The following is a 25,079-nucleotide window of genomic DNA, read 5'->3' as shown; positions in this document are numbered from 1 at the left end:
GAAGTTATGAAGTTGTCTCTCTATGATATAATACAATAGACATTGTGCAGTTGCCACTCCGTGCTGCATGTAATACAATAGATAGTGTGCAGGGCGTGCATACTAAATATTGAAGTCGGAATATTGAGGGTACTAAATATTGAGCACAAAATATCCCAAAAGAATATTGACAAGTAAGTTAGATTTTCTATACCCAACTCCACATATATGCACCTACGCAGAACATATCTCTTAAAGGTATGTTGATGAGAAGAAAATAGTAAGTCTATACTCTCAATATGCACTCACTCCTAATATTCTGTCCTAGATATTGTTGAACGACAATGTTCTTCATATCAATTTTCAGTAGTACAATTGTACAATTCCATCACTGTGATGTTACCAGGGCAAGTTACGAAGTTGCCTCACTGTGCTGTAGGACAGCAGTAATGAAGCTTCTCGGCGCTGTAATGAAGTAGAATATACCTCTTTACAACACATGCTTTAGATCGCATGCCATTACAACACGGTTGTTACAACGAACGCGTTGTTACAACGTGAACCATTACATCATAAGTCGTTACAACGACTCGCTGTAGGGGGTGTGCTGGATTTAGGAATAGTATAATTTCTAATCCAACTCCAGTTTGTGCAACAGCAGGGAAGGTGTTGGATTGTAAATCCAACACCTTCTGCCCCCTACAGCAAGTCGTTGTAATGGTTCGTGTTGTAACAACGCAGTTGTTGTAAAAACCACGTTGTAATGGCATGCGATCTAAAACATGCGTTGTAAACGCTGTTTTCTAATGAAGTAGGCCTTATGCAAATGTAATGTCTGTGTCTAATAAGAAGGTATGAAGTTGCCTCTCAGTTCAGTAATATAGTAGTCATTGTGGAGAAGCCTCTCTCTCTGCTGTAATGCATTATTTATTGTGTAGTTGCCTTTCCGTGCATTAACCCCTCAAGTGCGAGTGTCAGTCAATGGCCGACACCCACAATGATATCCCAGTGCATCTGTCGGCCATTGGCCGACACTGTGATAGCATATAGAGGCCCCTCTAGTGCAGAGCTTCAGAGAGATTTCTTTATTCAATTTTAAATCCGGGCTGCTCGGAAAGAGCTTCCTTAGCAGCTTGAGTCTTTTTTTCTTTTCTATTTAGTGTAATGACGATAAGCGCACATGGCGTGCTGATGTCATTACCCTAAAGTGAAAGTAAAATGAGACGCTGGGCTTGCTCTTCTTTCACTGCATCAGTGCATGAGGGGCATATCTCAGCTCCACTAGGACTGATTGGGGTGGGAGTGGTATTGTTGGAAAGGGGAGAATCACCCTTTCCAATTATATTTCTGCCCAATGGATCCCTGCTTGGGGAATCGCCATAGGAGAGCGATCTCCAAGCAGGCATCCACACACTAGACATCAGGGATTTTGGGGAGAAGCACCTTTGGAAAGGGCTTGTCCCTCCATCACCATAAAAGATCTGTTTTCGGACCCCCCTTGAGAGTGGAAGGGGGGAATTACCCCTGATCTGTCCGCCCTCCGGGGTGGATAGCCTACTAGACACCAGAAATTAATTAATAAAAAATGTAGAGGTGGGGGCTGCCCATCATGCAGTCTTTATGGCCCCCCGAAGGGGGCAGATGGGAGTGAATACTCTCAATCTGACCACCTCGTGGGCAGAAAGTTGACTAAACACCAAGGATGTTTAAAACAAAATATATATGCTGCCATTTCTTTCTGCCCCTCATGGGGCAGCTGGGGGTGATTACCCCCAATCCCCAGGCCCGGACTGGCCGTTGCGGGCACCGGGCAATCCCCCGGTGGGCTGCACGGGTGGGGGCCTGTTTGGGGCCCCTGGGGGCCGTTTTAGTTACAGGGCCGTTTTTGGCCCTGTAACAAAATCGGCCGAAAACCGACCCTGGCAAAGAGCGCGGCCGGCCCCCCTCCCCCCGGGGGAGGGGAGCGGGTGTCGGCTGAGCACTTTGCCAGGGCCGGTTTTAGTTCCCAGTCCGGCCCTGCCAATCCCCACTAGACACCAGAAACATAAAATACAGGGGGTGGGGCTGCCTATCATGGGCATGCCCATGCCCCCGACACAAAATATATGCTGGCAGTTTTGCTGCCCCAGTGAAAATACGGGGTGTTTACCCACACTCTGCCCGGGGGGGGGGGGGGTGCAGAAAACTCCCTAGACACCTGGAACATAACCCCACCCCCCAAAAGAATATGCTGGCGGTCATCCTAGTGGATGACCATTATTCCTACAAATCTGCCAGATGCTGGAGGGTCTGGTGGCAGAAAGCCCACTAAACCCCAGGAAATGCATTTATGCAATATTAGTTTGGGTTCGGCATGGGCCCATGCTCTGCCTCACCCCACAGCCCAGTAGACTTCCGGCCACCAGTGATGTTGTCTTTGGGGCAAAAGAAAGTGGTGCAGGTGTTGCACTATTGCACTGGCTACCCCCCCCCCCCCCCACCCAACACCAAAAGGAACAACCCACTCCCCAGGGCAAACAGGAGGTTTGCCCCAAAAAAACGTTGCACCACTGCCAGTGCCTGTGACAAGAACGGATCTAGCCAAGGTCAGTGGGAGTTTCGTCGCAGGGGCTCCTATTGACCTTGGGCACCCATTGACCTTGGTTAGATCTGTATCTGTTGTGGGTACTAGTCGCAGCCACACAAGTGGCACAGCGTATTTATTGGCACAAGTGGGGTAACGCTCGGTGGTAGAAATGTTGTGGATTCCTGTGGATTTTGGAAGTTTCCATCACAGAAATGTAATGACAATTGTGATTTCCGACAAAGTTTGAGGTTTGCTGGGCACTGGGTAAGAAACCCTCATGCGAAATATCAAGGCACACCACCCTGAAATTCTCCTGTGGTCTAGTTTTCAAAAGTGTCTGTAGTTTGTAGATTTGCATGGATGGCACCACAGCACAGTCCCAAATACTGCAGCTACCCCAGTTGCTTATCTCTCAATGTAGCACTTAAGGGCCTTTTGGTGGCATGGCCCACCCACACAAGTGGGGTACCGTTATTATCGGGGGGACAAGTTGGGACTCAGAGTGGTAGGAGATATGATAGGAAATATGTAGCTCCCTGCAGATTGCAGAGCTTACCGTTACCGAAATGTGAGGAAAATGTGTGCCTTTTTCCAAAGTTTAAGGTTTCCAAGGGCTTCTGGGTAAAATTACCTACTGAGAGCCACATAAGTCAGGCACCTGTATACTACCCTAGTTGTCTACTTTTAAGAAATGCACAGTTTTGCAAGGTTTCCCTAGGTGCCAGAAGAGCAGTGGCCCAAAATCCACAGCTACCCACTTTGAAAAAAAAGGGTCAGTTTTGAGTGGAAAATGTGATGTAACCATATTGCATTTTGGGTTGTTTTCTGTTGTTGACACTAGGCCACAGAAGTGAGGCACCATTTTTATTTGGAAACTTGGGTGAATGGTGGGTGGAATTAAGTTTTTGGCTCTTGGCAGATTCCCGAACGTTCCATTAGAGAAATGTGAGGAAAATGTATTTCTTTTGTTAAAGTTTGAGGTTTACAAGGCATAATGGGTAAAAAAAACCTGGTGAGAGCCAAACAAGTCACCCCACCCTGGATTCCCCCATATGTTCCAGTTTTTAAAAATGTGCCAGTTTGCTTGGTCTCTCTTGGTGCTGGCTGAGCTAGGTCCCAGATTCCACAGCTACCCACTTTGCAAAAAAAAAAGATCAGTTTTGAGTGGAAAAAATGTGATGTATTCATGTTGCCTTTTGGGCCCTTTCCTCCCGCTGGCACTAGGTCTACCCACACAACTGGGGTATAATTTTTATTGAAAGACCTGTCGGTGCATAGAATAGTAGAGCATTTGTTATTACCAATTGGATTTCACTGCATTTGTGCCTTCAAAATGCAAGCCAGTTTGACATTTGAAAAATACCCTCTAAATCATATGCTAGTACTGGTACCCACACATTCAGAGATGTGCAATTAAGCACTTCTCCTAAACTTAATATCTTGTGCCATTTTTCACTCTACGTATTTCACCATATAAATTGGTCTGTACTTGGTACACAATCTATCAATCAATCAAAAAACATTTGTACAGGGAACAGCTGCTTCATTAGAAGCATTCTGGCGCTCAAGGCTAAGCAAGACTGATCACCAAACATAGTGCAGGGGGCTAACCGTTATCAAAAGGCCTACTTATAACATAAAGCAATCTGTCAGTAATTGTAGGAACTCAAGACTTTACATGTGCAGCCCCGTACCAAACGCACATATGCATGCCTATTGAAGCGCGCACAGATGGCCACGCTATATAGAAACACAATGCTGTAGTACCAGAAACTAAACCGCAACAGGTAGGTTATCTTAGACTTTATTGGTAGTCAGTAGCACAACCTTTTTGCACTACAGTCCACCAGAAACTCCAACTGTCGCCCCCAACCTTCTATCCTCCATTGTATGGTGAAGCTCAGTTATTGGCTTTAGGTACCTTGGGTTCTTGGAGATCCGACAAACCCTAAATTTCCCTGCAATCAGAAGTGGTCTAGCTGACGTAATGGTATATTGCTTTTGTAAATCGGCTATTGTGACAAAATGTTACAGATGAAAAATAAATGGCCGTTTTTCCCTACTCCTTTTTAATATTTCTTTATTTCAACAGTTAGTTTTTTGGAAAATCCTTTAGGGATCTACCCATATGACCCCTTGCTGAATTTGGAAGGTTGCTTACTTATGAGAAATCTCTAGCTTTTCTGGATCATCCGTAGGTTTCACACTGGTATCCACCTCAAATTGAAGTATGTTGAGAGCACAAAAAAAAGAAAAAATGAGCTACCTTTTGGAAAAATGCCCAAACTGTGGTAAATACATATTTTTTTTATTTCAGCTCTGCATACTCTGGGAGGGTGATCCTTTTAGCACAGCAAACCATTTGTTGATTCCATTTTTATGGAAAAGCAGACATTTCTATCCGGAGCACTTTCTTTCTAAACCCCCCTAAACCCCTCCCCCCCCCCCCAACCCAATCAAAATTCAGCTATATTTTGCCTATTTTCTTGGTTCCTTCCAGGAGAATACTCAAACCCTGGGTACTTTTAGAATCCCCACAATGTTTAAAAAAAGAACACAAATTTGGCGTGGATCCCTTGTGTGGAGAAAAAGTTATGGAGCTGTAAGCGCATACTACCCCAAAAAGCCAAAAAGGGATCAGCACTGGGCATCAGTTCAGGGGCTAATGTGGCACATATGCAGATGTCTGACCTCACTTAATAAAGGCTATGTATTTGCCCCTCTGTGCTGTGATGTAATAGACCATATGTGTTGGCTTTCTGTGCTGTAATGCAGTAGGAGTGATGCAGTTGCCTCTCAACGCCATAATAAAGTAATACTTATGCAGATGTCCTGCTGTTTTGTAATAAGAAGTTGTCTGTCTGTGCTGTGGTACAGTAGAAGTCGTGTAATCGCCTCACTTTGCTGTAATACAGGGCTCATGTAGTTGCCTCCATATGCATTAATGTCGGTGATACGCAGTTGCCTCGTTGCTCTAAGACAGTAAATGTTGCGAAGTTGCCTGTTAGCGATGGAATATAGTAAGGTTAGTGCAGTTGCACCTGTTCTGCTCCAACCCCCTTCTTCTTTCATGCTACAAGCGTTGTGGTCTGTTTATTAGCGGCAGTGGGGAGCAAGAAATGTTAACTTGGTTGGAGTGTTTGACACTTCGATGAGTCGGAAATCTTTCCAGTCTAATTGTGTGTTGTGTCCTTTCCTACCTCCCCAGGTGCTCCAAACGAAGGCCAGCAGCTTCGGGCAGCTTCATCCAATCAAATGCACCCCGACAATAAACTGACCAACCATGGGAAGACGGCGAACACGACGGCTCCAGCCCAGCTGCAGAATGTGAGCCAAGGCCCCACGTGCAACCTGGGACCCAAGGGCGTGGGAAACCATGGCGCCAAAGCCAACCAAATTTCTCCCGGCAACTCGGGACTGAATGCCAGTCAGGCCGGGGTGACGGCCTTCGGCCCCCTGAAGGGGAAAGGGAAGCGCGAGAGGAGCGTGTCGGTGGATTCGGGAGAGCAGCGGGAAGTAGGGAACCCCTTGGGGGACCCTGAAACGAAAGGTAAGGTCTCACTGCGCACTTTCAGTGACAGCTAGTTTCACCCTTCGAAACAGCCACGCCGTTGCCACACCTCTCACGTGCTTATCTCATGGTATATAGTCCTATAAAAAGATATGGTGGGACTGACCAAGTAAGACAGCATGCAAATTACCTCATGACGTCACGACGTAGCGCTATAAAAGAGATAAAATAGTGCTATTTAAATTATTCGTGTAAATACTGAGACAGACTAACCCATCTAACAGTCTTACAGTGTCTGCATTTATGTACAGGGACAGAACAAAGGCAAAAGCATTCCTCTCTTAAGTACCTGTGAAGAGAAGTCAAGCTGTGTGCCTTAGTTTCCCTCTGTGGCATTTATATTTAGGTGTGAGGTTCCAGGCGGCCCCCAGTCAGCATACACAAGCAAAAGGATCCCCTATGGCCCCTTAACTTCGGCCCAGCCTGAGGTGCAAAAAGGCTCCCTCGCTGCCAGCACGTTGCTGCTGGGAATGGAAAGCAGACAACGTGCAGGCGCTGCTGAACGTGTCCCGTGTCTTACACTGCGACAAGTTCAACATATTTCTGTGGGGCCTACCTTATTGGCAGGGGGGGACGGCGTCCACCCTGTAAAAATAGTGGGTGGACGCCGTGAACCTGCGTGTACCCTCGACTCGAGCCCTGCAAATAGTGGAGTAGAATCCAAGACAATTCGATCATTAAACCCCCCCCTTGCAACCCTCCCTCCCAGGTCACCCCAACCGCCAGGGGCGTAGCCACCAGTTCTGCATCTGGAGCAGTGGCACCGGGGCTCAGAGGAGGCAGAGGGGCAAGTCTGCCCTGCACCAGCTCAAGTTATTTTACGGGCTTCCTGATAAGATTTTTTAAAACTCCGAGCATGCTTGGGCTCAATGTGTCCTCTGTAGGGAGAGTGGAAGGGAAAGCGATACAGGAGTGCAGAATGAGGAAGAAATAAAGGAGAAAAGGAATGAAGGAGAAGGTAAAAGAACAGAGGAAAACGCGTCAGAATAGGAGAAGGAAATAAGGATGAGTAAAATGGACAGAAATAAGGACGTTGGGAGAGAAAGGAGGAAGGAAATAAAGACGAGTGGGAGACAGGTGATGGGGCGAGGAAGAGGATAGGAAGAAGAGCGTAAAAGGATCGAAGGAAATGAGAAGAGCCAGGGGTTGAGAAAGGAAGACGAGAGAGAGAGAGATAGGTGGAGTATAGAACTTGAAGACCAGTAATCCGGGTGAGATGGGGCCACTGCTGCACCTTATTTAGACCAATCTGGGGGCCCTCGACATCCTTGCAGTGGCACTGTAACCACGCATTCCGCTCAACCAGACTTTCATCATGGAAAAGAACTTCTAAATTCTATTGTGGCATCGGTTTTGAGGGGTACTCTTGTTCAAACTAGACCAATCTGATGACTGCACGTACGAAAATAGGCTTAATGTTTGCAGTGAGGTTCCATAGAGTCTCAGCGGCCTGAGTCCTTTTCTCTCTCTTCAGTAAGTTGGTTAAGAGCATTCTGAAGATTTGTAAGAAGCCATATGCACACATTATTCACTGCACCAGGAGTTCCACTGCTCTGCGAGGGCCACAGTTCACATTAGATATCTTCTGAAAAAGTGGGTCTGTCAAGTCCCAGTCCCGCTGAGAGCTGACCTCACAGACATGCAGCTGTCTTGCAACCAGGGGTGTGAATGCTGCTGCTACCATCAAGCGCACAGCCTGTTTTAATAGCTTTGGCATTACCAAAACATTTTGATTTTATTAAAATTAAACCCATTACTTACTTGTAGAAGCTTTCAGAAAGAATGCTTCATCTATTTGCTTTTGATATTGACTTGCTGCACTTTTCCCCTGCTTTTAGCTGGGTCTCGCCCCCTCCCTCATTCCGCATTTAAATTGGCTCCTTCACCGCCGTTTGGCGGGTTTGGGTCCCGGGGGTGGTCCACTGTGGGCGCCATTTTGTGTTGGGCTAAGGTTAGAGAATCGGGCGCCATCTTGGAGCGTCCTCGCGCTCGAGCTGGGATTGGTGGCCCTACTTAAAGCTTCCCTCTCCCGCGCAGCGGGACGCGCAGGTCGGGACGCCGTCGCTTAGCCGGAGTCGTGCCAGAGTCCTGCCCGTCTGCGCTCGTCCGCGTCGAGGTAGCGCGAGGCGGGGCAGGTCCTGGTCCCCTTCGTCGTGGATCTCTGCAGTCCTTGGCGGTATGTTGTTTTATACACGGTCAGAGCTGTTGGCTATAGGGCAAAGGACCAGGGTATGTTTATGCAAGCCTGTTGACCCATTAGCAGGCCCATATAGCTGTGCCTGTAAGGGCTGGTCACTCACGAGCCCTACTAAGATCCGCTCCCTGGAAGACGCTACTCCCATCATACGCAAGTGTGCTGCGTCTCGGGATCCTCGGATCTGGTGCTTAAATGTCAGGTCTCTGGTCAAACACCACCAGTCCATTCATGAACTGATTGAGAAAGATGATCCTGATCTCTTCTTACTGACCGAAACCTGGCTTCAGGATTCAGACTCTGCTATTCTGAATCTAGCCTTTCCTCAGAACTACACGGTCTTTACGTCCAACAGGGCCACAAGAGGAGGTGGTATCGCCATGGCAGTTAAATCCTGTTTTCCGGCTGAATGGAAACTTTCGGGACTGCCCGCATGTGAAAGTGCTATCTTCAAAGTTGCTTTTAGCCATCATTTTACGTTCAGCGGTATGCTCATCTACCGCCCTCCCGGCAATGATTCTGTCTTCAAGTCCGCGCTGGCCGATATGGTTAGCCCTATAGCGCTCGGTTGTGCGAATTTCAACATCATGGGGGACCTTAATATCCATTTTGATAATGGGTCATCCACAACCGTGAACACTCTGCTGGCGGATCTTGAAGCTCTTCAACTCATCCAGCTTGTCACCCTTTCTACCCACTCAGGGGGCCATATTTTGGACCCCTATTTTACCACGCTTGAGGGGGTGAAGATGTCAGACCCGAGGCAGATGGGATGGACGGATCATTTGCTAGTGGAAGCCTTTTGTCCGGTCCACAATAAGCCTTTCATATTGGTGGACAGACCTATTTTAAAAAGGCTTTGGCATAAGCTCAAACTTGAAGAGTTTTACAGTTTACTGGAACAGAAACCTTTGAGCGCCTTTGTTAATGTGGACCAAGGCTACCAACAGTTCTGCACTTGGATCACCGATGCTCTTGACTCTCTTATACCTCTGCGGTGGTCGAAAGGCCGGGCAAAAACACCTAGCCCTTGGTATAATGAGTCCCTTGCAGAGCTGAAAAAATCTTGCCGAAAAACAGAGAGGGAATGGAGAAGATCTTATGATCCTGCTCTGAAAATTCGGTATTTCGCTGATCTGAAGCTCTATCACAGGGCTATCTGCAGAGCACGGGCCGCATTTTATGCTCAGGAATTTGCAACCAGTTCCAATCCATCTAAACTGATCTTTAAGGTCCTGAAGGACCTTATGAAAAAAAGAGCCACCTCGGAGGTGATTTGCACAGACTCCGACTGTGAAAATCTGGCCACTTTTTTCTTGGAGAAAGTGGAAAAAATTTACCAAGGATTTGATACATGCCGCCCGAATCCAGAGGTAACTGACCCCGACACGGTGGGATATGAGACCCTGGCTATTCTACCAGACTTGTCCATTGAGACCTTTGACAGGCTTAGCCTTAGGGTTAAATCAGGTTCTCCTCTAGACCCGCTGAAGCCAGCCTTTATCAGCACACTTTCCCCGCTGTGCCGAGCTCCCATATTGAACCTTATCAATATGTCATTGTCCAACGGAACGGTACCCACTGCCTGGAAACAGGCAGTGGTTACACCTATCTTAAAAAAGGCCAACTCTGACCCTCGGCTGCCAGAAAATTACCGACCTATATCCCTATTGCCTTGGATAGCTAAAGTAACGGAAGCCCACGTCAACTCTGTTCTGTCTGAGCATCTGGCTCGTAACCAGATATTGGATCCCAGTCAGAATGGCTTCCGGCCAGGACACAGTACCGAGACGGCATTACTTTACATCACGGAACATCTTCGCCAGGTACTTGACTCTGGACGTACAGCAGCGCTTTTGTTATTAGACCTAAGCGCTGCTTTCGATACTGTGTCCCACCATATACTGATCCAACGCTTACAGGAAGCTGGAGTTACTGACATCGCTCTCCAGTGGTTTCGATCATTTTTATCGGATCGAACCTTTAAAGTGGCAATACCACCAGGCCAATCCACCACCCATTCCTTGGAGCTGGGAGTCCCACAGGGCTCCTCGTTGAGCCCCACAATGTTCAACCTCTATGTGAAACCGTTAGCTGCAGTCGTCAAACAGTGGGGTTTGACGATGACCTCATATGCTGATGACACACAGCTAGCGGTGACACTTAGTGGAGACCCTGAGGTGGAGGCCCCCAGATTCCGAGCGGGTCTTGTGGCAGTAGCAAGCTGGCTTTGCACCAACTGCCTTCAGTTGAATGCCACCAAAACTGAGGTGGTGGTATTAGGGAAGCACGCTGAGCTGTGGGGAAACCAGTGGTGGCCACCAGAGTTGGGCGTCACTCCGATTCCAGCCTCTGGAGTGAAAAATCTAGGCATTTGGCTGGACCCTGCGCTCACTTTTATGGATCATACCAAGAAGGTGGCTGCCACGTGCTATGGCATCCTGCGGGGCATAAGGCCGGTCTTAAAGTATTTTGATCCCCCTACCAGACAGCTTGTGGTCCAGGCATCAATTTTATCTCGGCTGGACTATGGCAGCTCGCTGATGTTAGGGATGAATCAGGCGGAGGCCTCTAGGCTCCAAAGGGTGCAAAACGCCGCGGCACGGGCCATTGTGGGCCTCCCCAGACATTGCTCAGTGTCTGGTACCATCGTGGCCCTACACTGGCTCCCGGTCAGACAGCGAATTAAGTTCAAAGCGCTGTGCCTGGCCTTTAAAATTTTGAAATCTTCCTCGCCGCCGGCACTTGCCAATTTACTCACTCCTTATATTCCTCTGAGATCTTTGAGATCTGAGGCGCTCCACCTGGCAGTTTGCCCCCGTTTTAAATTGAGCAGAATGGGTGGCCGTTCCTTTCGGGTGCTCGCGGCAGGGTTATGGAACTCGCTTCCGGTGCGCATCCGAGCTCTTGATGACTTGCTCGCCTTTAGGCAGGCGATTAAAACCTTCTTGTTTCCCGTCTCCGAATAGTTGTCCCTTTCTTTTATTGTGTGTTATGTTATAGTGCCTGTCAAAGCGCCAGGACGCCCCTTTGCTGGGGCAGCTGTGCGCTATAAAAATATAAATAACATAACATAACATATTGCTCTGCCATTCACACCCCCCACAGCAAGGGCCAGCCCACGTCAACCATTGGATAACTTCGCTGTGAGTGACGGCATTCCATCATTTCTCAAGGAGCACATTGAAACAGAAAGTAGTTCCCTTAGTGCCACAGACTACCATGCCAACGTGCGCGGGGCCGCCACAAACACAAACAAAGAGTGGTGGGGCAGGTTGAGGGAACGTGGGAGGGGTGTCCTGGTGGGGGGGGGGGAGGGGCGTAATAAATAATTTAATTTTTTTACAAAGAACTTACCTGAAGCTGCCGGCCACGTCACACCTCCTCTCTTCTTAGTCTCAGCAACCCCTGGGACATACTCCCATCCAAATCCCGTGCTGCAGAGCAGCGGGGCATTGGCATGAGCAGGCTAGAAAGACGCTCCGCTCAGACCAGGGAGTCTGTGGGGTTTCTCCAGCCGGCTGTTCCGTGCAGCCGGGCTGGAGAAACTGCACATGTGTGTCTTGGGCGGCCTGAGACAGCCGGCCAAACACATATGCGCCTTTAGGGAGTGCACATAGCACTCCTCCTTCCCCCTCCCATGCCTCAACCCCGCCCCTCCCTACAGCGCTAGCTCAGAGTCAGCAGATGAAGAAAAATAAAACTATGTTCTAGCATTGTTTTATTTTTCATTTGCTGGCACTGAGCCAGGCAGTGGGGCCACGCTCCTCCGCCATTGTGGAGGAGCCGCCTCTGCCAACGTGTGCTTTTTGAAACCAAACAAATATTTTTTTTATTAGCCAGTCTTTTTTTTTAGATTGAGTAGTGGCTTTTAGATTGTGGCGGGCCTGGCAGCACCGCAACAATAAAGTTTTCCAAAAACAAAACGGGCATTCATAAAGGCAAAAAGGCTGGTAGCCACTCCTCGACCTATGCACTTTGCCAGTGCTTGTTTACATTGTTCTAAAATTGCAATTGTAAAAGCAGTGATGTGTGTGCTTGAATGGTTTTACATAGTCTTTGAAAAGGTTTGTACTACAAATAGTGTGCTTCCCCACCAACGTCACTTTTTTAGTTGCATATTACCCCGCAAAGCAAGCAGTGTATTTAAACACAAAACAAATAAAAATATGTTTCATGAATGTACATGTGGGATTCCTACACCATGACCCTGACTGCAAAGCAGCAGAGTGCTGTAGCAGGGAAAAGTACTGAGCCAGAGGGGGCAAGAAAGGAAATTCAGCGAATACCAAAGAGATTACCGGATATGGTCCGTCTTCTGGAAGGTTACTCAAGATGAGGTGTTACTTCTAATTGAAAAAAGTTGAGAAGACCAACTATCTCTTCTGCTATTTCTCACAGAGGCCTTTTATAACCATCACTCAGAATGGAACTGGAGCCTACAGTTATAACCCATATCGTTCAATATGAAACATACTTTTGAGTCACTTTACCAATACTTTTGGCTTTTGTATAGTAAAAAGATTTGAAGTAAAAAAAAAAGATTTATTAAGGTGGCTGCAGCAATCTCAGATGCCCTTAAACACAGAAAAATACATGTGGCAGCTCCACCGCGGGATCCTTCACAACACCCGCCAACACACTTACACGAACATTTACGCACAGATTTACATGCACATTCACACTCGCAAATCCAGTACCTCACACAGCAGCAGTACAGCATAGATAACAAGTATACATCGTGAACATTACATATACAAACATTTCTTTACACCAATAAGAATCACATTATTTCTGACCATACCAGTTCTGTGGCATCCATGGTCCTGGCCAAGTCAGTGAGGCATTCCTTTATAGTTTGAAACAAGTCATCCCTACCCATAGCTGGGTGGACTTTGCCACCCAAGTGGATGATCAAACGTATGGGTTTGTTGACTGTGATCAGTATGCCTGAATGACACCTTCCAATTCCCGCCACTGAAACTCTGGCATTCCAAACCATTCCACCCTTCTGCACTGAAAGAAGAATACCGGATTCCTCCCGTTGCTAGCTCTTTCCTCCGCCCTGGACACTAATGTCATTACTTTAATGCTATATCATTATTTATGTTTCCTGACTGTTTACCTTAATGCTATATTGTTGTACACTCTTTAGTCGACTGTTACAACCCACACGAATCCTCACATGTATCTCGAGCAAACTTCTTTGCAGAATATGTAAAGCGCACTGATACCTTCGGGTCTAGCTAGAGCTATATTAAACTATAAAATAAAATAAGTTCAAGCTTTGCTATTGTATATATGTGCGTGTTCTGCTAGCACAGCAGTAAAGTACATATCCATCAGATACAGAATGCATACAACAGCGGCAACATCTTTGCATGCTTCTTTACATTCAAAATAGGTACAGCATGTGCTGCAGCCATCCCGAGCACACACAGAGCACATAGTAGAGCTAGTAGCAGCACAAATATGTGCACATACACACGTGCATTCTCTCACCTCCTAGTCGTAATATATGCATGCAGTACAGCTAGCGATACAAAAGGGGATGATGGACGGAGCGTTTGAGCAAATCAAACACTCACCTCCAGTCAACTGATCTGGGTTTAATCTGCCAAGCAGTTCGGGCTGGACTGTTCCCATGAGGCACAGGGTCAGACTGATTTGCATATGGCTATGTCTGAACTGGGGTGGCTGAGTGAGTTAAAGAATGGTGATGGATTAAACCCAGATCAGTTGACTGGGGGTGAGTGTTTTATTTGCTCAAACGCTCCGTCCATCATCCCCTTTTGTATCGCTGCAGTACAGCTAGCAGCAGTAAACAAACAGTACTGCTAGCAGTAAAACACAGCGCTGCTTTCAGCAGCAGACACATACAGTATTGCATGAAGAAAATCACAAGTACAGTATAGCTAGACACCACATCTACACTCCAGCCAACAGTAACACATACAGTATGCATAGCAGCAGCACACAGAGAATGGATAGAAGTATGCACACACTGTATGACTAACAGTTGACAACCGCACACGTACACTACAGTTAGCGACGGAACACACCATCTTGCTAGCTGCAGCAAACGTGCACAATACAGCTTGCAGCATCACACATACAGTAATGTTAGCAACACATAGGTACAGTACTGCTTGCAGAAGCATGTAAGTATAGTATGTCTAGTAGCAACACAAGCACAGTATTGCTATCCATACACATTATAGCTAGCAGCAGCATACAAACACAGTATGGCTAACAGTTGCACACACAAAAACATGCATAAGCACAAAAAAAGTCTAGCAACATCAGATAGTACAGCTAGCAGAAGCACACACAGTACGGCAAACAGCGGCACTCCTACAATATGACTAGTAGCAGCCCTCACAGCTCAGATAGCAGCACACAGATTGCATCACTGGCGGAAGGAGCAGCACGCACAGTACAGGTAGCAACTGCACATACACACACACATGCATGTGTGTGTTGTGTTATACTTGACTTTATATAGCTCTTCCTACCATAAGACATTGAACCACTTTCCGGTGTAGTTAAGCGAATTCCTATAGCCCGACGCTCCGGACATATTGTTTGGGGGTCAAGGTCATCAAGTTTGCATGTGTATTTTGTCCTTGGGACAAGTAGGCCCAACCCCCTGCAGCACAAACTCTTTGGCTGCCAGTTTGCAGTATCAGATTATGGAGCAGGGAGGGGCACTGTCTGCAGTTTAGATAATATTTTTGTCTATTTGTTAATGCAGTTCAGACATGTTTTTATGGTTCGTTAATTGAAAGCCTTTATTATTAGGGTGAGCCCTTAAAGTAAATGTTGTAAGCTCTGACTGCACTATTGACAGTGATTCCAGTATAAAAATGTGTACACACATTTTAAAAGTTTAGCAATGTGAGGCTATGTATAATGCTCCCAGAATGCTCTCTGATTTGATGCAAATATTTCCAGAAGCTTGAAAACAAGATTGATGATTCTTTGCTTTCAAAATAAAATATTCATAAAAAATGAAAGCAGGAAAAACAATTTGCTAAACTACTGTAAAATTTCAGATACCATTTATTTGCTGCATCATTTATTAACATGTTGATGCATGCTACTATTTCCCAAAAATATTCTTAATGGAAAATCAGTGTAACCAGTTTCAACAAGATTATGGGAAACACAAATAAACCAGCATTGGAAAAGCTAGTAGGTCTGAAATTGGTGGTCAGCTTTAGTTTTGTCAATGTGTGATTTGTTTTGGCATGGTTTTTGTTAAAAACCTATTGGTATGGGAGCTGCCGTGCCCTCACCCTTACAACAAACATTGGCAAAAGCAAAAATTGTTTTTGGTCTCAAAAAGCACACACTGCCACAGTAGTTACTGGCACTGAACAAAACTACTTTGTGTGCTGGTATGCTCCTTGTGAAAGAGCAGAATGCTGTTACTCACAGTGAAGCCAGCTGATACACAGAGAGAGATAGAATTTTAATAAACACAAAAGGTCACAGTCAACACAACACCAAATTAGGATCCCAATTATTAAAGAAAGTCTCAAAAGTGCACTCATGATATATGTCCTTGCATTACGTGCAGCTGTACGGCTTTCATGAATTCCCAAGAATTTACAGAAGTAGGACAAGAAATAGTACTCCTAGAAATATTTGTGAACTGCATTTTAGCATGAGCAAATCTGCATGTGTAGAGTTGCTCGTGCGAAGATCTGAGTGTTTGCAAGTTCATTTTCCCTCCAACCACTTTTTTCCCCAACTCTGAAAGAAGGTTTACGTCTGCCATTGTCAGGTGTAAATTTCCAACATTTCTCAGTATGAGAAAAGATTAGAGAAGTTTTGTTGAAAACCCTTAAAACAAGCAAGTTGGTAGGTTTGCACAGACTCAAAAGGGCATGTTAACTCTGGAACTATTGCTTACGGCCACCTTCTGCCCCAATTTGTAGATTTGCGGAAACGTGGCAACATAAGGGGGTAACAAATATTCAAACACTAATATGGTATGAGCCCTGGCATAAACAGAGAGACTTTATCAGAGCTCTTATATAATGAAATTGCTGCCATAATTTGTTGCCACACTACATGGCACCAAAGGGACAAGTGGATTTTGTTATAGGACAAGTAGTTTTATGAAGCAACCTGCCCCATGGTCAAGTAGATATTTTATTAAATTCCATGCCCCTGAGTAAAGGTGTGTGTGTTTTTTTTGTCACCACACTTATAGATGAGCTTAAAGCAACAAGAGGAGGGAGCCAGGATGCTTACATATGACAGATGCTGTAATGCGGATGGCGAGGTAATCTGTTATGCAGTCTGTCCAGCAAGTGAACTTGCAAGTAGACATATAGTTTGTTAGGGAAGTGATTGTGCACACGATCTTGCATGCAGTCATTCAAGCATTGTCCTACAATATGATTTCACGATCCAAGGACGTAAAGAAGATGACATGAGAGCTCCAACAAGTCACGGGTAGTCTAATTACTTCTCAATTCTGGTGCATTCTTTCCCCTGCAGATCTTTCATCTTAATAATTTCCTTCAAGATGGAACTTGAAAGTTATTCCCCAGCTTACCTCTTCAGCACTCCCAGGTGGCACCTTGCAGCCCCAACCAAGAATTCACTCAACTTAGATGAATCGGCATTGGAATATCTAAGACCCTAACTAGCGCTGATGTTGGTGCCTGATTTTCCAAACCAGAGCTCTTTTCAGTGATTCAATGATGAAATTCATTGAGGTTTTGGGGCAAATTGGATCTAGTGGATGCCATCACCACCACCAACAGCAGCAGCAGCACTAGTGTCATCTTCCATGGCCCTGCATCCTCAAACCTTTTTGATTCCCCCACCACTCTGCTGCACTAGCTTCCAGGGGGGGTGGTCTTCCTTTTCTTCACCAATTGGGAGATGATCATAATGGATTAATGGACCACCCATGTAACTTATAAGGACTTCACTCTACTTGTTCTATCTTCTCCTCCTTCCACCATGACATGCTATCTTGGCACATGCCTTGAGGCATACGTCCTTGCCATGCTGACCAAGAGGCCTTGGAGTTGGTACCCATGGAGGAAAAGGGCCTAGGATTTTACTCCCTCAGATCTGAGACCCATCCTGGATCATGCCTTTGCACTTGTTCATGCTATAAGGCAAGTTTAGGATGCTGCCCCTGAGACCACTCTTGCTGAACATCAATGTGGGAAATTGGCAGGTGTCCCTGGACCTCTATGATGCATACTTTCATCTGCCGATCCTACTCATCTACCGATCCTACTCGGTCACAGAGGCCACCCAAGGTTTACTGCAGGATCTCAGCACTACCATTTAATGATCCTGACATTGGACTGATGACTGCTCCCTGTGAATTTACAGAGGGAGTGGCCATTATGGCAGCTTCACTGTGGAAGTCACAAGTGTATGTTTTCTCTTACTTGGACAACTGGCTGATAGAAGCAGAGCCTTCTGTACTAGTCATGGAACATCTCCAGCTCACCATGACCTGTGCTTCACGATCAACACCCAGAAGTCCTTTCTTTCCTCCACATAGAGCACGGGTACTCATAGTACGGCCAGCAGCCCGGCAAGCCTTCCTTGGCGGCCCGCGGACCTTGCAGACATCGTACCCGTGTAAAAAAAATGTAATAGTGTCTTCAAACACTGCTGATTGCTGCAGCGCAAGTCTAAGAGACTCTACTGCTCTGTGGGGGCCGGCCGCCGGGTGATTCCAGTGATAGTCACAGTGGAGCTGCAGGGGCCTAAGAAGAGGTGAAATACAACAAAGCCTCATTAACATACAAATGGTCTTTTTAAAGACCTGTGAAGTGCTCGGGTGCTGCTGTGTGTGCCCGGGAAGCTGTCTCAGCCCGGGCTGACACACAGGCAGGCTGAGATGAAGAGGGTGACAGAGGGAGGTAGAGGGATGGAAACAGAGGGAGAGGGAGGGAGAGGGACAGAGGGGAAGGGAGGAAGACAGAGGGAGAAGAAGGGGGAAAGGGAGGGAAACGGAGGGAGAGGGAAATGGAGGGAGACATAGGGAGGAGGGTGACGGAGGGAGACAGACAGATGGAGACCGAGGGAGGGAGACAGACAGATTGAGACAGATTGAGACAGATTGAGACAGATGGAGACAGACAGATGGAGACAGACAGATGGAGACAGACAGATGGAGACAGACAGATGGAGACAGACAGATGGAGACAGACAGATGGAGACAGACAGATGGAGACAGACAGATGGAGACAGACAGATGGAGACAGACAGATGGAGACAGAGGGGGAGAGACAAACAGATGGAGGGAGAGGAAGACGGAGGGAGACCAAGAGAGGGGGAGGGAGGGAGACAGAGAGGGAGGAGGGAGACAGAGAGGGAGGAGGGAGACACATAGAGGGAGGAGGGAGACACGTAGAGGGAGGAGGGAGACAGGGAGAGGGAGACTGAGAGAGGGAGACAGGGGGAGACAGAGAGAGGGAGACAGAGAGAGGGAGACAGAGAGAGGGAGACAGAGAGAGGGACAGAGAGGGAGACATATGGAGTCAGGGGGAGACAGAGTAAGGGAAAGGGAGACATAGAGAGGGAGAGGGAGGGAGACAGAGAGGGGGAGACCGAGAGGGGGAGACCGAGAGGGGGAGACCGAGAGGGGGAGACTGAGAGAGGGAGACTGAGAGAGGGAGACTGAGAGAGGGAGTCAGGGGACACCGAGGAAGGGAGGGGGAGACGGAGGAAGGGAGAGGGAGTGAGACGGAGAGACAGAGGGAGTGAGACAGTCAGAGTGAGTGAGACGACGGCGAGAGAGAGGGAGAGAGGGAGTGGGACAGTCAGAGTGAGTGAGACGGAGGGAGACGGGGAGTGAGAGAGAGGGAGAGAGAGAGCTAGAGAGAGGGAGGGAAGCAGAGAGAGATAGAAAGAGAGAGAGAGAGATGTGTGTATGCCGATGTGTGTATGCCGGGTCTGGTGGCTCGGTGGACGAAGGCATCCGCTGCAGGGACCTGTGATCAACCTCATGGTCACAGTTTTTTTTGTTGCTCTAGCCCCGCCACCTCCACCACTGACCCCGCCCCTACTGATGCGGCCCTCGGACACAAACCACACTGTAAATTTGGCTCCCGAGAGAAAGTTTGAGAGTACCCATGACATAGAGGCACATGTTCATAGGAACGATGCTTGACACTAAAGGCATTGCCTCCTCCTCAGAGGATTGCTGATATTTGGGAATTGATACTGTAGCTTCTAGTGCAGACACCAAACTCATTTCAGAAATTCTGAGCATTTTAGGGCTCATGAATCCTGTTGGTGCTGCACACTAGATGGTGGATGAGAACCCTTCACTGGATTTTAAGTCAGTAGTGGCTCTAGCATCAGGGAACTCCTTCAGCCTAGGTACAAATCTTCAACTGTGTCATCCAAGATTTGCACAAATGAATGAACCCCTCCAATCTGTTGATGGGTTGTCCCTTCAGTCCTCTCCAGTTGGAAGCAACCATAGTGACAGACCTGCTAGTCTTCGTTAGGCTGGTGCGCCTATGGGGACTGCATTAAGGTGCTTAGCCATTGGTCTTTGTTATTGCAGAGCCTACCTAAACATGTACTGGGACTGCAGGCCATGAATTACTTTCTTCCTTTCATCTTAGGGAGTGCCATTTAAGTTATGTTCGAGAAATGCACCACCATCATCCATTACATCAACAAGTTGGGCGGGAAGTTTGGGACATGGACTCTGTGCTGTGTTGGAAGGCAATTCGTATGTGGTGTTGGACCTATCAACAGGGCATTTTCGCTTTAGCTGGACATTTCATAAGCCGATGCTCTGTCGCCTCGTCTTAGAGGACCATCCGTGGAAACTTCATCCCAAAGTGATGGAAATTTTTCTTTTACATTAGGATACCTTGGATGGATCTCTTTGCTACTGTCCAGAACTGGATGTTTCCTCAGTTTTGCGCCATCCCTTTGAATGGCTATCGGCAAGCATCACTGGGACATCTTTACCCATTCCGCTTCCATGGCTCTTAGCAGAAGCCTTCCAGTTGTTGACATCAACTGGGTGGCCACATGGTCATATTTGCATGCTTTTTCTAAATATTACTGCCTCACAACTCAAGCCACGCATTGACCTATAATTTGCAAGAACGTGGTGCATAATCTCTGTAGATAGTTGGCAAAACTCAATCCCACCTCCCAAAGGCTATTAATTTATGGCCCATTCATAAAGTGGAGAATCTGCCGAAAAAGTATCCATCGGAAGACGAATGTACTTCTGTTAGCCAACAATTCTTCTGTTGGAGACTACATCTTCCCTCAGATTCCTCTCTGCCCACCCTTCTCCTGTGTGAGATAGTGCTGTTAATAAGAGCTTCAAGTATGTAAACATATAAGCTGTACAGTTCCTTTCTGAACATCTTGATGGGGTGCGGAAAAGTACCAGGAACTGATACCGGCATACTTGTTGACTCTTAGCTACTCAGATGTTATCACATCGGGACAGGCAGAGACTTGGCTGCTACTGCATGGTGCTAATTGGCGGTGGTGGAGTGCTATTGCTATTACGCTTCTTGGTCAAGTCTGGAGCCTATAGGATGTGCATAAGGTGAGGGATCTCTGTGAAGATGTAATATCCTCAAGAAATATATACTCAATGGCTTGGATAGCATATGCAGTTTAATTACATTTCATTTTTAGTGGGCCTTTGGAAAGGAGGCATTACAATGGCATAACAATCAATGACCATGAAAGACATAATTTGTATAATACAATAATCTTCAACTTTCCTTGTGATGAAGGTGCACCCCACTTGAATCATATATTGTCATAGTGTGCATGTCTTGCATGCATCTGCTAAATATTTGGGTTGACCAATGGGGGATGTATAATGGCTTCCAGACAATGCATTTTGTAAAGAACTAGGTCTTCTCAGTCTTGTGATTTCTTCGTGGTTGTTTTTGGATGTTATCCAAGCCATTACAGACTTTAGCTGGCTCTACAGAGAGGGAGGTTCTTCCATTTTCTTCTCGTTTCAGGTTGAGGTGATTAGTTGAGGTGCCAGTCTAGGAGATAGATAGTTTTTCTGTGAATATTCTGAGCTTTCCTTGCAGGAATGCTGGACAATTGCTTGTGATTGCCTTATACATTATGCATATAATTGTGAATGTTATGTTTCTTCTGACGGAAAGCAGGAGAAGGGCTACTATGGCTGGTGAGATGTGGTCATGTAACTGTACATGTAGAAGTTATTTTGTCGTGGCATTTTGAATTTTTGTAGGCTTTGAGGTAAGGCAAGAGAATCCCTTTGGCAGTCAGTTTGCATATTCAAGATTTTAGAGACGAGGGAAATGTTCGCCTAAGCCTCTGTGTGAATTCAGGATGAGAGAACATTTATCTCAGAGCAGGCATTGTTAGAAGTGCCGTTTCCGTAAGTGGCCTGACTTTAGATACCAGGGAAGGCAGGCAACAAAGATCACCGCCAGGTTTCTCAGTGTTGCCATGTTGGAATTACATTCAGTTCTTGGGCCAGACATGCAGAGAATGGTAGATTTCCAATCTCTACGTTGGAGGATTTCTGTTTTGGATGACGAGAGCATATGTTGATTAGATAGCAACATCTGGGACATAGATTAGATAGCATTAGCCGGGACATATTAGTCTAGACTTGAACTATTGAGATCACTCGGATTTCCCAATTTCATGATGATGTGTGTGTCATCTGCATAGTTGTAGCATGCCAGGTTGAGAGATTTCAACAAGTATTGGACATTGAAAGGAGCGGATAAATGGTTGTTGATCCTTTGGGTCCTCGTACTTTAATGGATACATCTAGGCAAGTTAATCGAGGAAGTGAGAGGATTGCTGACTTTATGCTACTTTCTTTTATTCTGTCTAGGAGAAAGTACCAGTGGACTGTGTCAAAGTCGATCCAGTAGAAGTTCAGCTACACCATTCCTATCTGTGGTGCCTTTCAGATGGTCCCGATTGGAGATCAGGGCAGATTTCGTTCCTCTTCACGGGCAGAAACACGTTTGCTGGTCCATTTATAACTTGTTTTCTTAAAGAAAGTTGCAGATCTGAGAGAAAAGTGTTCAATCAGATTTCCTGGGAAAGGGACATTTGAGATTGGATGGCTGAATCCACTGGGCCAAGATTTTTTTTCCTGATAAGTGATCATATGTAGAATGCCTTAGACTCTGCAGGGAAGGTACCCAGGATAGAGAGTAGATAATATCCGTTGCTGTTATTGTATTAACTATAGATACCAGGACATTCTTGAAAATTTGTCATGGGCAGGGATCTAAAGGTGAGCCCACGGGTCCACTGGCCTTAACCAGATCAATACATATTAGGGTGGAAATTGCACGAAAGAGTCAAGTATAGGGTGATTGTTATTCTGTGTGTTGCTCCTTGCCTTGGTCTCAGTCGACTTAGAGTCCACTGTCTTGTTACCAAGATGAGCTTTTAGCATCCTTGATGTGCCCGCAATTTGGTCTGAAGGTAAGTTGCAGAGATCTTGAGGGTTCTTTGCAGAAGCGCATTCAGGGTTTCAGAATTCCAGAGATCCTTTGCGTGGTATTTATGTTGGAGATTTGATTTGAATACCGAAACCTTTTTGCTTACTTGAGTGTTGATTTGCATATTTTGTTTAGTCTCTGGAGATTAATTTTGTTCAGAGAATTTCTGAATTTCTTTAACTGATGATGTAGGGCTGGCAATTGTGTTTTAGTGTTCTTCATTCATTCATTGATCAAAGGTGCCTTCATTTACTTTATAGGCGGCATCAAAGTTTTGAGAAGCATCAGGTCATCAAATGCTCTGAAAAGCCAGTTGTAGCCTCCTTTACATCCATTATTTGGACAGGTCATGAGACCGCAGACAAGTGAGAATTGCGTTCTACCCGGACTGGTTTGTTCCAGTGCCTGCACTCCTGTATTATGTTGGTATTTGGTTTTGACAGAAGCTTATTGATGAAGGAAATAAGCTAGTGGTCATTCCAACAGATATGTTCATTCCTTGCAATTGCGATGATTCCTTGGGAACGAATATTGCACCCTGTGTGTAGGCGGCGTGTGTGTGTGTAGCGCCAGTGGCCAGCCAAGTGAAGTTGCCAAGTTCATTGCAAAGGTTCTTGGCCTGGTTATTGACGGCTGGACAAATGTTCATAGCCCTCCCGATGCCCAGTTAGGTCTCTGTGTTTGATGGAAATGTCTGGGTTGGCATCTAGGAGGGCATCTAGAATGAGAGGTGTGTTTAGTTTCTAGGGTAGCAGACGTAAAACCAGAGTGCCAGTTCTGAAGGGCGTGCATATGTTATCCCTAATATTCAGCATTTAAAGCTAAAAGTTCAAGAGATCTGTGTATAGGTCCTTTTAAAATTATGCACTAGTCCACTAAACACCCACCATGTACCCCTTACACGTCTTATGGGAAGAACGGGCTTATTGGATCCTGAATTCCATGACAACAAATGTACATCTAAGCTCAAAAAGAAATGACTTTAATATAATGGAGCTTGCACAGTTTTCTATAAGGACTATTTGGCTAGGCTGGCAGTCGCCGAGCTGGTTAGCTTTTGGCTGCATCCTCAAGCCCGCGTTGCGGAAAGTTTACGGACTCATGCAATATTTGATGGCGTCCTGTGGGCCTCAATTAGCTGAAAAAGCGTGTACCTATGCATTTTTGTCAGTATTTGCGTCTGCGCGCATGAGGCAAGATGTCCCAATTGTTTCGATTGTTGTCTTACAAACATTAACTTCCCTAGTTCTGAACATACTGAATTGTGGTTCTTTGTGCGACGAGTGGCAGCCGTAGGCGTTGGAGTCTGGGGCCATTTTCTATTGCTTTGATACCTTTGCTGACGAATTTGGGCAATAATGGGACTTTTCATATGCCCTTAGTCCCGCTTTTTTTCCTCGAAGTTTCAAAAGTGTTATACTGATTACTTTGATTTTGTTCTTGAAACACTTTCGCCATCTAGTGGTTGCAAAACATGTTCACACTAAAACAACTAATTTGTAGAAAGTGTTTCAGAGAAGGAGATCATTTAATTCGAATACCTAAAAATTGCGGAAACTAAATGCACAATTTATGGAAAAGCATCATACTGGAATGGCATTCCAAAGACAGGCTGCTTTCACACGAGCAGTTGTTTGTGCTAATTAGCGAGAAAAGGCCCTTTGGAGGAGCAACACAGAAAGGTTCAAATGTACTTTTCATTTTCACCAGGAAAATTTGCATGTAACCATAACAGCCTATATCCGTCTCTCTTCTCCCAGTTTCATCCCATTTCTACCCCTCACTCCATTTTTTTCGCCATCTACTTATCACTCTCTTATCAGTCTCCGGCTCATGCCTCATTCTTTACTGCTCTCTTTATCTCTATTTCTCTCACTCGCTGTCTCGCCTCGCCCTCTAACTCTGGTTTTATTTTCCCTTTCTCTGTCTCTCATTCGCTATCTCTCGTTCGCGCTATCACCTAAATTATTCAGGTATTGTGAACTACACAACTATATTTCCTGCTCAATGCATAGCTCACGACCGCAAATGCAATGTCTCAGATTACATCCCAATTAACATATGGAATTAACATAATTAACATATGAAATAACATCACTGGTGATGTTGACAATAGGTGACATTTTATAAAATACATATTTGTATTTTTGTCTCTTATTGGCTATTTACTGATCTTTTTATTGACACATAATATCCTTTAACTAATGCTGTCTGCTGGGTTTTGTTATGATATATGTAACGGGTGCCTGTCAGGTGCCCTGGCTTCCACTGAGGATCTTCACT

At 46.0% G+C, this 25,079-nt stretch overlaps 1 protein-coding gene across 3 annotated transcripts in view; it reads left to right on the top strand.

Moving 5' to 3' along the window:
• BCL9L (BCL9 like) overlaps window positions 1-25,079 on the top strand; it is a 211,520-nt gene that overhangs the window by 138,359 nt on the left and 48,082 nt on the right. For all 3 annotated transcript variants that reach the window (XM_086956744.1, XM_086956741.1, XM_086956742.1), the window contains exon 2: window positions 5,754-6,095. In XM_086956744.1, coding sequence (XP_086812870.1) covers window positions 5,801-6,095 — 295 coding nt within the window. In that variant the 5' untranslated portion in view covers window positions 5,754-5,800. The remainder of the gene's footprint in view (window positions 1-5,753; window positions 6,096-25,079) is intronic.

This window comes from Lissotriton vulgaris, chromosome 2_1 (assembly GCF_964263255.1).
Source record: "Lissotriton vulgaris chromosome 2_1, aLisVul1.2, whole genome shotgun sequence".
Classification (NCBI taxonomy): Eukaryota; Metazoa; Chordata; class Amphibia; order Caudata; family Salamandridae; genus Lissotriton; species Lissotriton vulgaris.
Note: the sequence above shows the minus strand (reverse complement) of the source record. Positions and strands in the feature narration are given on the sequence as shown.